Raw genomic sequence first — 12,402 nt, forward strand, 5'->3', positions numbered from 1 at the left:
AGGGAAGGGAAGGGAAGGGAAGGGAAGGGAAGGGAAGGGAAGGGAAGGGAAGGGAAGGGAAGGGAAGGGAAGGGAAGGGAAGGGAAGGGAAGGGAAGGGAAGGGAAGGGAAGGGAAGGGAAGGGAAGGGAAGGGAAGGGAAGGGAAGGGAAGGGAAGGGAAGGGAAGGGAAGGGAAGGGAAGGGAAGGGAAGGGAAGGGAAGGGAAGGGAAGGGAAGGGAAGGGAAGGGAAGGGAAGGGAAGGGAAGGGAAGGAAGGAAAGGAAAGGAAAGGAAAGGAAAGGAAAGGAAAGGAAAGGAAAGGAAAGGAAAGGAAAGGAAAGGAAAGGAAAGGAAAGGAAAGGAAAGGAAAGGAAAATTTTGTTCTCCTGAGGCAGGTAGCAACAAAACATAGGTGTAAAGCAAACTGAGAGACCCAAGTGCAATGGGTATGCTGAAGAACCAGAGCCTGATTCCTAAGTCAGGAATTTGGTTCTTCTCTGACCAGTTAATCCAACAGAAAAAGCCCTGACAGGTTCCTCTTGATGTCTTTTCATTTTTCCACCCCTTTCACTTCCTGTGTGTGCCTTTCCACTCTCATTTCATCTAGCTGCCAATTCATAGCCTGCAGCTAATGAGAACTTGAGGCATTAACTTAAAATACTTTCTTTCCTATTTCAATCTCCTTTCAATGGGAATCTTAACAGGTTATGGTTTAACCCGGCAGGTAGTGGAGAACCACACAGTCATCTGCTCACTCCTCCTACCTTCCCAAGTCATCTCCTCACTCCTCCTACCTTCCCAATGGGATGGAAGAGAGAATCAAAAGGGAAAAAAAAACAAAGTAGAACTCATGGGCTGAAATAAAACTAAGATAGAAAAAAAGGACAATAATAATGACATATATATGTATGAATGTATATATCAAGTAATGCATAGGCAACTGCTCATTACCCACTGATCGATGCCCAGCTCATCCTCTGAGCAGCAGATGAGAGTGTGATGAACTCCCAACTCTCTTCAAAACTCCCTCATGACATCAAATTGTATGGAATATCCCTTTGGCCAGTTTAAGTCAGCTATCCCGATTCTGTCCCCTCCCAGCTCATTATTACTATGAGCTGAGAAACTGGAACGGCCTTGGCTCTGTACAGCACTGCTTAGCAATCACTATAAGCATTAGTGTCTTTTATCAATATTGTTTTTCTCCTAGAAACAAAATATAGCATCATACCAGACACTCTGAAGAAAACATTTCCATCCCAGCTGAAAGTAAGGCAGATTATTTTGAGAAAAAGACCTGGAACAGCTTACTCCAGGTACGTCCAACTAACAGCTCATAGGCTGCATGCAGCCCAACATGCCACCCATACCAAGCCTCACCCTGCACTGTCCTACCCCATAAAAGTGGCAGCTCTTCCCTGAAGAGTGGTTCAGCCCAGCCCCAGATGTGTATTTGCTTTGGCAACAACCAAACATTGATATGCTGTTAACACAGACTCAGCTGCAAACCAGGGCTCAGGGAGAGTGCAGTACCAACTCAAGTTACAGAAAATAATTTTATGTGTTCGGATAAATTGGCTAAATGCAGCACTCTGAACAGCAAAAAATATGCAACTGTGCTTTCTGTTTTGATAAAGGAATTTGAGGATAGGTTTCAAGATTGCCAATATAAATAATCAATTTGTTTGCAATTTCATTTTCAGTGAATATAAATATATTACATGATTTTTTTAAATGGAATATATTGAGTTGCAATCAGATGTTCAACTCAAAATTCTGTTCATGTCTCTTTCCATACTTTCATGAGACATATCAGAGAAAAATATATCTTGCTTCACAATCACACCTCATTCATGTCACCTCTTTTTGGTAGTATGTATGTTTGTGAACAACAATATTCAAGGATGAAGCACATGAATAGTAACATTTCATCAAAAATCTCTGACAAACACCTTGAGATCTCACTAAGAATTGCAAGGACTGCCATCAAACCAGACTGTCAGACTAGCTTCACAAAAATATGGTCAAATATCCCACTAGTTTTATGTTTTTGTTGCTCTTTTTAAAAAAAACATTCAATAAAAATATTAAAAATCAAAATGCTTTGATACTTACATATTAACTGCATTGTATATTATGCAAGGGCTGCTCCAAAAGTAATGTCTCTTACTGTTTTATGTTGGCTTGTGATATCAGAGGCAGATGTTGGTAGTTTGGCAGTAGAGGTTGAAGCTTCCCACCAATATTCCTTTGCATTTTGTTGCCATGCAACAGAAGGGAGCAGAGGGGCAGTCTGACAAAATGGTGGTTGATATGTAAGTGCATTTGAAGCAAAGGTGTGGAATTGAATTCCTCTGTATCATTGCACTCTTTAACATTCATCATCACTTTCTGAATGTTTATGGAGACCCAACAGTGGATGTTAGCACAGCGAGGTGGTGTGTTTCAGCAGTGGCAACAGCAACTGTAGGTCACTTCTGCAGGTGTAGACCTTTACAAGCATGGTATGCAGGCTGCTATACATCACTGGTGAAAATGCATAGCAAATAGTGGTAAGCATGTTGAAAAATGATGTTTTGTAGCTGAGAGTTTGCTCTGTCATATAGTGTTGCTGTGCCTTTTCTATCTGTTGTCAAAATAAGTATGAGGCATTACTTTCAGAGCAACCTACGTATATGAAGCCCAAGACAATTCCTCTTTACCCAGTGCAGCCCAGGCAAGCCAAAAGCTTGGGCATCTGTGATCTACACTGTTAGTGCAGTGACTGAGAACTGCTTGCTTTTGAAAGAGGTAGGTGAAACTTTTTAAGGAATACAAATCATGATAAAAGCATGGGAGAAAGAGGAGCCCAGAAACCATTCAACCTCTTCCTGGTATAATAAAAAAATTCTTCCTTATCTCGCTATGCTTCCCTGCTCAATTCAGTAAAAATACTACAGTACAATTCAATTTTCTTCATCGGTGCAGTATGATTGAAAGCCTTTATCCACAGAGAAGACAGTTTACAATCTTGAAGGATCTCATGAAGAGGGCTTTTAATATCTTCAGGAAAAATATGCTAAAAATAGATTATTTAGGATCTCGAAGCATTTTCATCTTTTCCAAAGTATCACATGTACTACCTAGATATATTTGATTACACTTAATGTAAATACCTACAGTAGTCCCTCTCTTTCAAACACTGGAGAAAAAAAAAAAGAAAAAGAAAAAGAAGGATACTGTAGGGGAACTGTTAGGTCATGGCTTGAACTGGTGACTGAGCACCTGATGAAAGGATGTGGCTGGCCTAGGGAGCACAGGAAAATTGTTCGCATTTGCGCTCCCCATGTGATCAGAAGGAGTGGACCCAGGGTGAAGCCACTCCAGCCTGTTTCCTGAGGAGTGCTACATAGACAGAGTCCATTCACCAGCTGGGTGGGTTCAACTCTTCTTTCTATATATGACCATTGGCCTCCTTGCAAATACTTTGATGTTGCCAAGAAGCTGTCAGATGCTGTTTCACTTTTTTGTGAGTAAAACATTTGGCACAGCTGGCAGGATACCAGGAGAAGGATCCAGAACTCAAAGACAGAAATGGCATTCTTAAGGAATATCCCACAGCAGGGAATTTGGAATGAAAGGGACTGTTTATGAGGAGGACTTTGAAAGTCTCAACCTAGTTAAATTTACAGCAGGGATGAGAGCCCGTCTCAACAACATGGCACCCTAGTAGCTATTTTGAACCCTCTGGTAGCTGGAGATGGAAACAAAACACCTAAGATCCAAGTGAAATCTGCACCCTATAGAAACTAGAAAGACTCAACCTTGTAAACCAACTTGAAGGGCTCCACAAATAGGGCTAATAAGAGTATCTCACCAGTAAATGTGGAATGATCTAATGAAATCAGGGGTCCAACCCCAGAAGATACATAGACAACGGAATCATGTATTACTAAATCTATGGCATCAACTTAATGACAACTGATGTTTTAAGCCCACCCCAACAAGAAGGGAAGTCGTAAGAAGAATAGAGTGAGTCTCCACCCAGCCATGGAATTTAGAAGACATCTTGGAACCTTCAACATGAAGGCAGTGGCCCCAGACAGCCCAGTTGGCCACTGCTGGAGCTTCCATGGAACAAAATCTGTGCCTAGATACACTAATGGCATGAAATGAGGGAGAAGGTTTTCCTAGAGTTCAGGCTTCCTTGGTGGACTGTAGGCCATACTTAAAACTAAGTCTATACAACAGGTCATAGCTCTAGCAGATTCTGGAGCTGAAACAACTGTAATTTATGGCAATCCATCATGATTTCTGGGCATGCATAATGTTGTAGGAGGGTTTGGAGTGAAAATTATTGCAGTAACCCAAACTTGGTTGATGTTAGGTGTTGTGTGTCTACCTCCCTGGGAGTATGTAGTTTCTATAGCCCAAATTCAGGAATATGTATTGGGTATAGATATACTATGGGTACTGACTCTCCAAACAAATATTGTATAGTTCAGGTTAGAGATTAGAAGTGTTAGCTATGAAATCAATTTTGCAGGGATATGCAAAGCATGAGCCTATTAGGTTACCTCAGCCATCACTAATATGAAGCAATATCAACTCCCAGACAGACAATGCACCAAAACTGCAAAAAAAAAAAAAAAAAAAAAAAGACAGACACGCAAAAAAACATGGTGCATGACTGTAGATATAACCCCACCAATTCATGCTGCAGTACCCAATGCTGCTGCCCTCCTGGACATGTTGAGCAGGGAATTGGAGACCTAGTATTGTGTCTTGGATCTGGCTAATGCGTTTTTTGGCACCCCAGTTGCTGAGGAATCACAGGAACAATTTGCCTTCACATGGGAGGGTAGGCAATGGATCTTTTAGGTCCTACCACAAGGATATGTGCACTATCCAACCTTCTGCTACAATCTGGCTGCACACAATTAGGCTGAATGGGATGAAGCTAATGATGTAAAATATACTGATGATTTCATGTTAACCTCTTCCTCTTCGGAAGCACTGGAGAAAATGATAGGCTCATTACCATTACCTCATAGCTTACTTGTAGGAGAACAGATGTTATGAACCCACAGGAAGTCCAAGGGTCTGGACTGTCAGTAAAATTCTTGGGAGCTGTTATTAATAAAATTCAAGCATCCCTTGTACCAACTATGGCAAAACAATTACAGGAATTTCTGAGCAACAGAACATTGGAACATTGGAGGACATTGAAGGAACATTGGAGTACCTTCCTACCCCACCTCGTGCAGATCTTAAGAACTCTATATGCTCAGGGACCTGATTTAGTGGTGAGTTGTTAGGGTAGTATGGTTAGGTTGTGGTTGGACTTGATGATCTTGATTCTATATCGATTATCTAAGAAATGCTAATTGTGGGACTGGGGACAAGCAGAACAGGATGCTCTTCAACAGACAAAGTTAGTTGATAAATAAACACAGGTGCTTAGTATATTTGATTCCACTCTCCCCACCAAACTGGATGTACATGTGACTCACAAAGGGTTTGACTGGGGATTGTGGCAGCAGTTATTGGCTGCCTGTTCTGTATTGCAGGTGGTAAAACCAATAACACAGACAGCAGAGGTAGTAGTAAAAACAACACTGCCTGTCCAGGTGTCAGTGAAAGATCTGGTCCATATTCCAAAGACAAGGTGGCCCAAACCCAAAAGGTTGCACTCTGGTTTGCATATATGGGGCAATGCAGCTGTTTGTCCTCTCTGCCACTTGAAGGAAGAATTGCAAAAATTATTTGGCTCAGTGACATACCACCCCATGTGCCCCAGGAGGTTCCCATCTCTCCACCAGAAAAGAGTCCCGTACAAGAGGGAAAATATTCAGTTCAAGAGAGTGCCTGGTACATATGTGGGTTCAGAAGAGGAAATCCAAGTAAATGGTGTGCAGTTGCATGCCATCCCTCAACTGAGACAATCTGGTTTGAAGAAGGGGATAGACAAAGTAGCCAATGGGCTGAATTACAAGCAGTGTGGACCCCCAGAAGCTGGGTGATGCTGCATTGAACATCTGCATGGATAGCTGGGTAGTCTACAGAGGACTTAAACTTTGAATTGCACAGTGGGCTCCTTAGGACTGGACTATCCATGCCCAACCAATCTGGGGCCAAGACATGTGGCTAGATTTATGAAATGTGGTTAGGCATAGAACAGTATATGCCTACCATGTATATCATATATACCATGGATAATTTCCACTTCTCTGACCCTTATTTAGGTGTCTTCTGAGAAAATCTACCTCCTAGAGGAGATCTTGGACTACATCTGATTTTACGGACTAAGCCCTGCACTGCTGTTCATCCTCATTAAGGTAAGAGATTCTTTAGGCAGCAGATATAAAGAATTGGTTGGGCAAACAAAATGATATTTGTTTATTCCTCCATCATCCAAAAGTCTATGCAGATCACCTTTTGTGAACTGCTGTCAAGAGACACTGCAAAGACACTGTTAAATATGATTGTGTTTTTTGTATTTCTATCAACTATCAGTGGCACTCAGCAATTTATAGGCAATTTGCAGACTATGCAAAACCTGGTTCAACTGTTTGCTTATTCAAAACTAGGAAAAGGTAGAGTGGTTTCATACTTCATTGAAAACATTTTTGCAGTTTTCTGGTCCAGATGCTAGTTCAGAGCACAGTACTTCTGAAAACTGAGCAACTGAAACACTGTAATCCACTGTAGTTCTGTTAGCATGCTGATAGTCTTAACTGCTACAGAGTCTAAGACAAAGAGCTGAAATCCACTTTTAGAAAGCTTTTTTTCCTCTCATGGAGTGGCACGAGAGGTAGAAGTGATTCCTGGCCAATATTTCACTCTTTCTTAGGAAAAGGGAGGGTGGGGAGAGAATTTCAGTTCTACCAATTTTCCATCTGATAGTTTAACAAGGTGAAAGGATAGTTTCACAGCATAAACGTTTCAGCCATTACTTCTTTTCATCATATGTGTTAAGTACTTGAGACGGCTATATTTGGTCTGAAGTTTTATTTGTCGCAGGACAGTCACTACTTAGCTCTTCCTTACATTTAACCATGCTTGAAATAGTCCTTAGACTTCTTGTATTTAAAAAGAGCTTTTCTCATATGAGTTTCACTGAATATCATTTTAAACTGCGATTTTATCAGCATCAAGCAGAAATGCCAAAATGGTAAGTGTAAGGTAACAGTTAAGTCATGGTCTGAACCACTGATTGAGCATCTGGGAAAAGGACCCACTCAGCCCTGCCCTGGAAGCACAGGTGAAGGCAATGTGACCAGAAGGGGTGGACCCTGGCTCCACCTCTCTTAGACCTCATTTAAGGGCTGACTGCCACTGAGGAAGGATTTCTGGTTGGAGATCCCTCCTTTGTAGGGTTTCTCCTGTGAGCCTAGATCTTCAAAGAGGGGTGAGCACTTTTCCTTTGAAACACCATTCCATTCAAGCTAGTCCCATTGCTGCTATGCTCCTGTATCACCCTTCCACTGTGTTGACCTTTCTGATTGTAACATTTGGCAAGCCAGCCAAACCAAAGATATTAAAATGTACTTTCTTTGGAATATCTTTAAATGGATCAAGGGGGAGAACATTACCCCCCTAGACAAAACTATTCCTGGACATATCCTGGGATTTCTGGGATCACCCTACTCTGAGCTTGAGGTTATAATTGAGAAATGGGGTTCCCTGTGAGTTAGCAAAAGTATTTCTTCCTGATCCTACATAGCAGACTATTTTCATGGATTAGATAGATGTCTTGATTACAAAAGAGTTGCAGCTAGCCATATCCACTGTGGCACAGACATTGCTAAATTATTTAAATCAAGTAAAATTATCAAACAGTACTTTACAAAATGAAAATCCACTATTACAAGATCATATTGAAAAATTAGAACAACAACTTGGCACATTAACAGGGAAGAAGTCAAGCCTAACTCTCTCTCTATAAAACAGGTCAGCAACATTATGTTAGAAAATACCTACACTCCTAAATCAATGCACCTGGACGATTCAGAAAACAAAACCTCAAGGCCAGATCTCAAAGCTCCCTCTGGGATGGATCCCTTTGAGATCCAACCTATAATAACTCAGAAAACAGAGAAATTACAAGATAGCCCAGCAGGGGTACCCCCCAATCAATGCCCCCCTGCTCAAACTCATTTGCATGTAACATCTCACCCTTATACAGCAACTGAATTAATAGACTTAGTACAACAATTCCAACAGAAGCCTAGAGAAAGTATACCAGCCTGGCTCCACCTCTCTTAGACCTCATTTCAGGGCTTTTTGCCACTGGGGAAGGATCTCTGGTTGGAGATCCCTCCCTTGTGGAGTTTTCCCTGCGATCCCAGATCTTCAAAGAGGGGTGAGCACCTTTGTAACACCATTCCACTGCGTTGACCTTTCTGATTGTAACAGTGAGCAAAAAAGCTAATTATAGTAATACAATGATTATAATCGCACTGATCTGTCCACATTGTGGTACAGTTTTCAAGAAGCACTGAGTATGAGATTTATTCATACCTAAAGTTACCAAACATTCCAAAATTGTAATGAACTCTTTAAAAAAGGGAAAGAAAGAGCAGCTTACGTACATTTCCATTAAGCAACTCTATTTCTCCACTTTTATACAAAATGATAACCCTTTTGGAGCACTTTTCACCAGTGAAGCTGCACCCTTCATTTGAAATCAGTATCCGGAATGTCCCGGAGTTATTCTTGCAGAAATCCTATCAGACAAAAATAAATAAGTAAATCATTAATATGGACATTTTAGAAACACATACAGATGTCTGGAGAAGAAGGAAGTCTCAAATATGAGAGCTGCTCTGAAAGTAATGCCTCCAATATATTATTACAATGTCAAAGGTGGATGTTGGTGGTTCAGCAGTAGAGGTTGGGCTTTCCCACCAATCTTCCATTACATTTTGTTGTCATGTGACAGATGGTAGTCTGACAAAATGGAAACTGACATGGACTGAAGTAAAGGTGTGAAACTGAATTCCTCCATGAGGAAAAAAATTGCACCCACTGACATTCATCAACACTAGCTGAACATTCATGTTCACCAAACAGTAGATGGGAGCACGGTTAGGCAGTGGGTGCTGTGTTTCAGCCATGGCAATGAAGACACTATGTCACCTCTGCAGGTGCAGATTTTTACAATTGTGCTTTGCAAGTTCTTGTTCAACACTGGTGAAAATGTGTAGCTAACAGCGCAGTAAGCATATTGAGAAATAGCTTTTTATAGCTGAGAATTTGTTCTATGAAATAGTGTTATTGTGCTTTGTATCTGTTATAATTTATATAGAGATAAACAGGAGGCATAACTTTCAGAGTGACCTACGTAATACTCAAAGTAATCTATGTGGCAAATAAAATAAATGCTGGCATGCCCGTTTTTCCTATGTTGATTTATTTATCTGTTAGTGTTAATACAGGTTTTGGTCCACCTATTCAAGAATGAGGCACACTCAGTCAGTGATGTTTTTAAATAGTCTTGTACTAGTGTATATTCTTATAGCCCCTAAGATAATAGTATTATTGAGCTCTCACTAGCATCAGGACCATCAGCCTTCTATGGTAATGCAGCTGGTCTCAAAGTGGAAACATATTTCAAAGATCCAACCAGGGACGCAATGATCATGCTTTTCTGTCCAAGAAGAATTGCAAGGAGAAAGGTACTTCATGAAAAGGATCTTTGGGGGAAATCTATGAAATGGGACAGCTTTTAACTGGAGAAGGCTATTATATCAATTAGCAGCAGATCCATCTATTTTTAGACCAAATTTTAATTTTTTTTTTTGAACACTGACTTTTAAATACATAATTATTTGCATTTGTAATTGCCTTAGTCTCATTTAACTCTCCAAATTTCTGACAGCTCCCGTAAATCACAGACTAATGTTAGTGTGCTACGTATTTATTCACCCCTCCACTTTTCTGTGAGGAAAATGAGTAGTTTACTCCAGTTTTGTGCATGAAACATGACAGTGATATGGCCAAAGTGAACAAGCAGAGTCTGTGCTTTGGAAGCATTTAGAGAGCATTCACTAAATACTTTTCTAATTCATTCTGAAGAAGTCTGACCCAGTAAGTCAGTACTAGGGGACAAAGAGTTTAGCTGAAAGGGAGAAAGGACTGACTAATGGGCATCTGAAATTCACCACTAGAAATTAGATTTGGATAGTTCCTCCGTAACATGCTGCATTCACACATTTTATGACTGCCAGCCAGACACACCACAACCTAATTCACTTCTCTATAATGTGATGTAGTCTTCTAATTTCTCAAGGTGTTTTTGAAGCCATTAATAAACTCTGCTCTCCTCTGTCATGCGTATGGCTTTGTGATCAAAATAGTGATACTGTGGCTTATGCAAATGCTAGATTTCTCTGGTCTAATACACAGGGATCACAGGTTAGGCATTTGAAATATTCTTACCTGAACTAATACATACTGACACTCTCCTGGAAACTTGTATTTCATTCCATCAAATGTCAAATAATGAGCAGTACCAATAACAGTGCAGGTACCATCACAGATGTTTTTGGTACATTCCCACTTTCGACCACGACACACACTGCAACAGAGAAAAATGAGTGATCTTTAGTATTTATATCATAACTTGCAAAGTATAAAATAAGTAAAAGAATATAAAGCGCTTGAAGAAAAGTGAGACAGCAAAAGTATCTCCCTCCTGGAGCTCATGAATTGATGATTCTCCAAGGGACACACAACAAGCAGTGATCGAAAATAATGACCTTTGACCATCTGAAAGAGCTTTTAATCTTACTTGTCATACACCAGTAATGCGTTGAACAGCACCCAAAGATTTTGGGGGCCCTTAGTTCAATTTATTTTAAAAAGAGTTGGTTCTTCAGCATAAAATGTGTTCAGATCTTTTTTATAATTAGGTATTTTTCAAGTTCTTCAAAACAAAACACTTGAAAAGAAAGAAAGAAACATAGGTGCCAAATAATAAATGTGTACATCTGTAAAGCATGACATATTGTCTAATCTACTTTCATATGAGAAAGATGGCACCTCTGCTCTGAGCCCAAAACTTTGCTACTGACCTAAGTATGTCTCCCATCAAGATACTTGAAAGGAAGATTGGAGTCCACGTTTTATAAGCAAGTGTCAGCGATTAAATTCTGCAGTAAGTAGTAAGCACGGACATAATTAGGGATGCAGATTCTTAGCTGAAAATGGGTTGATTATAAACACAAAAAGCTGATAGTTCAGTTTGACTTTCTTTGCGATCAGCTTTCTTTTAATCTGAAATAAAGTGAGGTGTCTATATCCATCCACAGTAAGAAGCACATGCAACAAGGCTTTATGAACAGAACAACTTTCTCTCCTATTCTGTTATCTCACAGTGGAAGTAATGGTGTTAAAACTTATCTCTCAAGCTCCCCTGCAAGAAACAGTTTTGGACAGAAGGTGCACAACTGTACAACTGTACACTATTAACTCTCTGTATGTTCTTCAGCTGTATACTGTACTGTATTATTCATGTTCTCATATAACAGAATTTTCTTCTGTTTTGTCTATTTCATATACAGAGTTACTATGTCTAATGTGTTTCTTGATCTGTTTAAGATCAAGCTAGGCATCATCTGAATTAAATTGACTCCAAGAAATCTTTTGCCTAGTACATCAAAGTAGCACATTTTTTGAAAAATGAATATATAATGTTCCAAGTACTCAGAACTGTGATGCCACGATGAAACTGACTGCTTTTTTCTTTTTTTTCTTTTTTTTTTCTTTTTGTTATTCTCTTTCTTCTTGCTCCTCCTTTCTTAAAGGAAACAAACAAACACCTTAGAATAAACTCAATTATACTGAAACATATAATTATAATAGTGTAACAGAAAAAATTAATCAGGATTCTTATTATTCACAAGGACAGCAAACCTTTTTTTGCTGTGACACCTAATAATCTAAGTTTTACACAGTATCTTTACAAATAAGCCTCAAAGAGGTAAATACCATAACTCTCACATTAAAATAAGGGAAATTGAGAAATAAAGATAAGAAGATACTTCTTCAGGGCATCCACTCAAGCCTCATGTCTTTTCCAGAGATATTATGGAGATTCACAAACCTTTCTACTGAGTCTGCAAGTATGAAAGGGATTCATTCCAAATCAATAAATAGATTTGCTAACTAGCAGGAGACTGAGCAAAAATAATAATAATAAAATCAGTAAGCCCACCAGTCACTTCACTGTGCTAACATCCACTGTTTGGTCTCTGTACATTCTGCATGTATCGATGAATGTCAAAGGGTGCAATTTTTGCCTCATGGAGGAATTCAGTTCTACAACGTTGCTTTGCATGCCTTTCCAGGCACATAGACAGATGCCCTTTTGTCAGAATGCCCCTCTTCTGCCATCTGTCACATAGCAACAAAATGTAGCAGAATACTGGCAGAAAGGT

At 39.8% G+C, this 12,402-nt stretch overlaps 1 protein-coding gene across 4 annotated transcripts in view; it reads right to left on the minus strand.

Annotated features, from left to right (window-relative positions):
* Positions 1 to 12,402, minus strand: part of VWF (von Willebrand factor) — a 138,673-nt gene that overhangs the window by 73,348 nt on the left and 52,923 nt on the right. For all 4 annotated transcript variants that reach the window (XM_040700457.2, NM_001318464.2, XM_046942139.1 and 1 more), the window contains exons 20-21: positions 10,403 to 10,541; positions 8,554 to 8,688 (exon numbers count right to left, since the gene is read on the minus strand). In XM_040700457.2, coding sequence (XP_040556391.1) covers positions 8,554 to 8,688; positions 10,403 to 10,541 — 274 coding nt within the window. The remainder of the gene's footprint in view (positions 1 to 8,553; positions 8,689 to 10,402; positions 10,542 to 12,402) is intronic.

Source organism: Gallus gallus, chromosome 1, assembly GCF_016699485.2.
Source record: "Gallus gallus isolate bGalGal1 chromosome 1, bGalGal1.mat.broiler.GRCg7b, whole genome shotgun sequence".
In the NCBI taxonomy this organism is placed as follows: domain Eukaryota; kingdom Metazoa; phylum Chordata; class Aves; order Galliformes; family Phasianidae; genus Gallus; species Gallus gallus.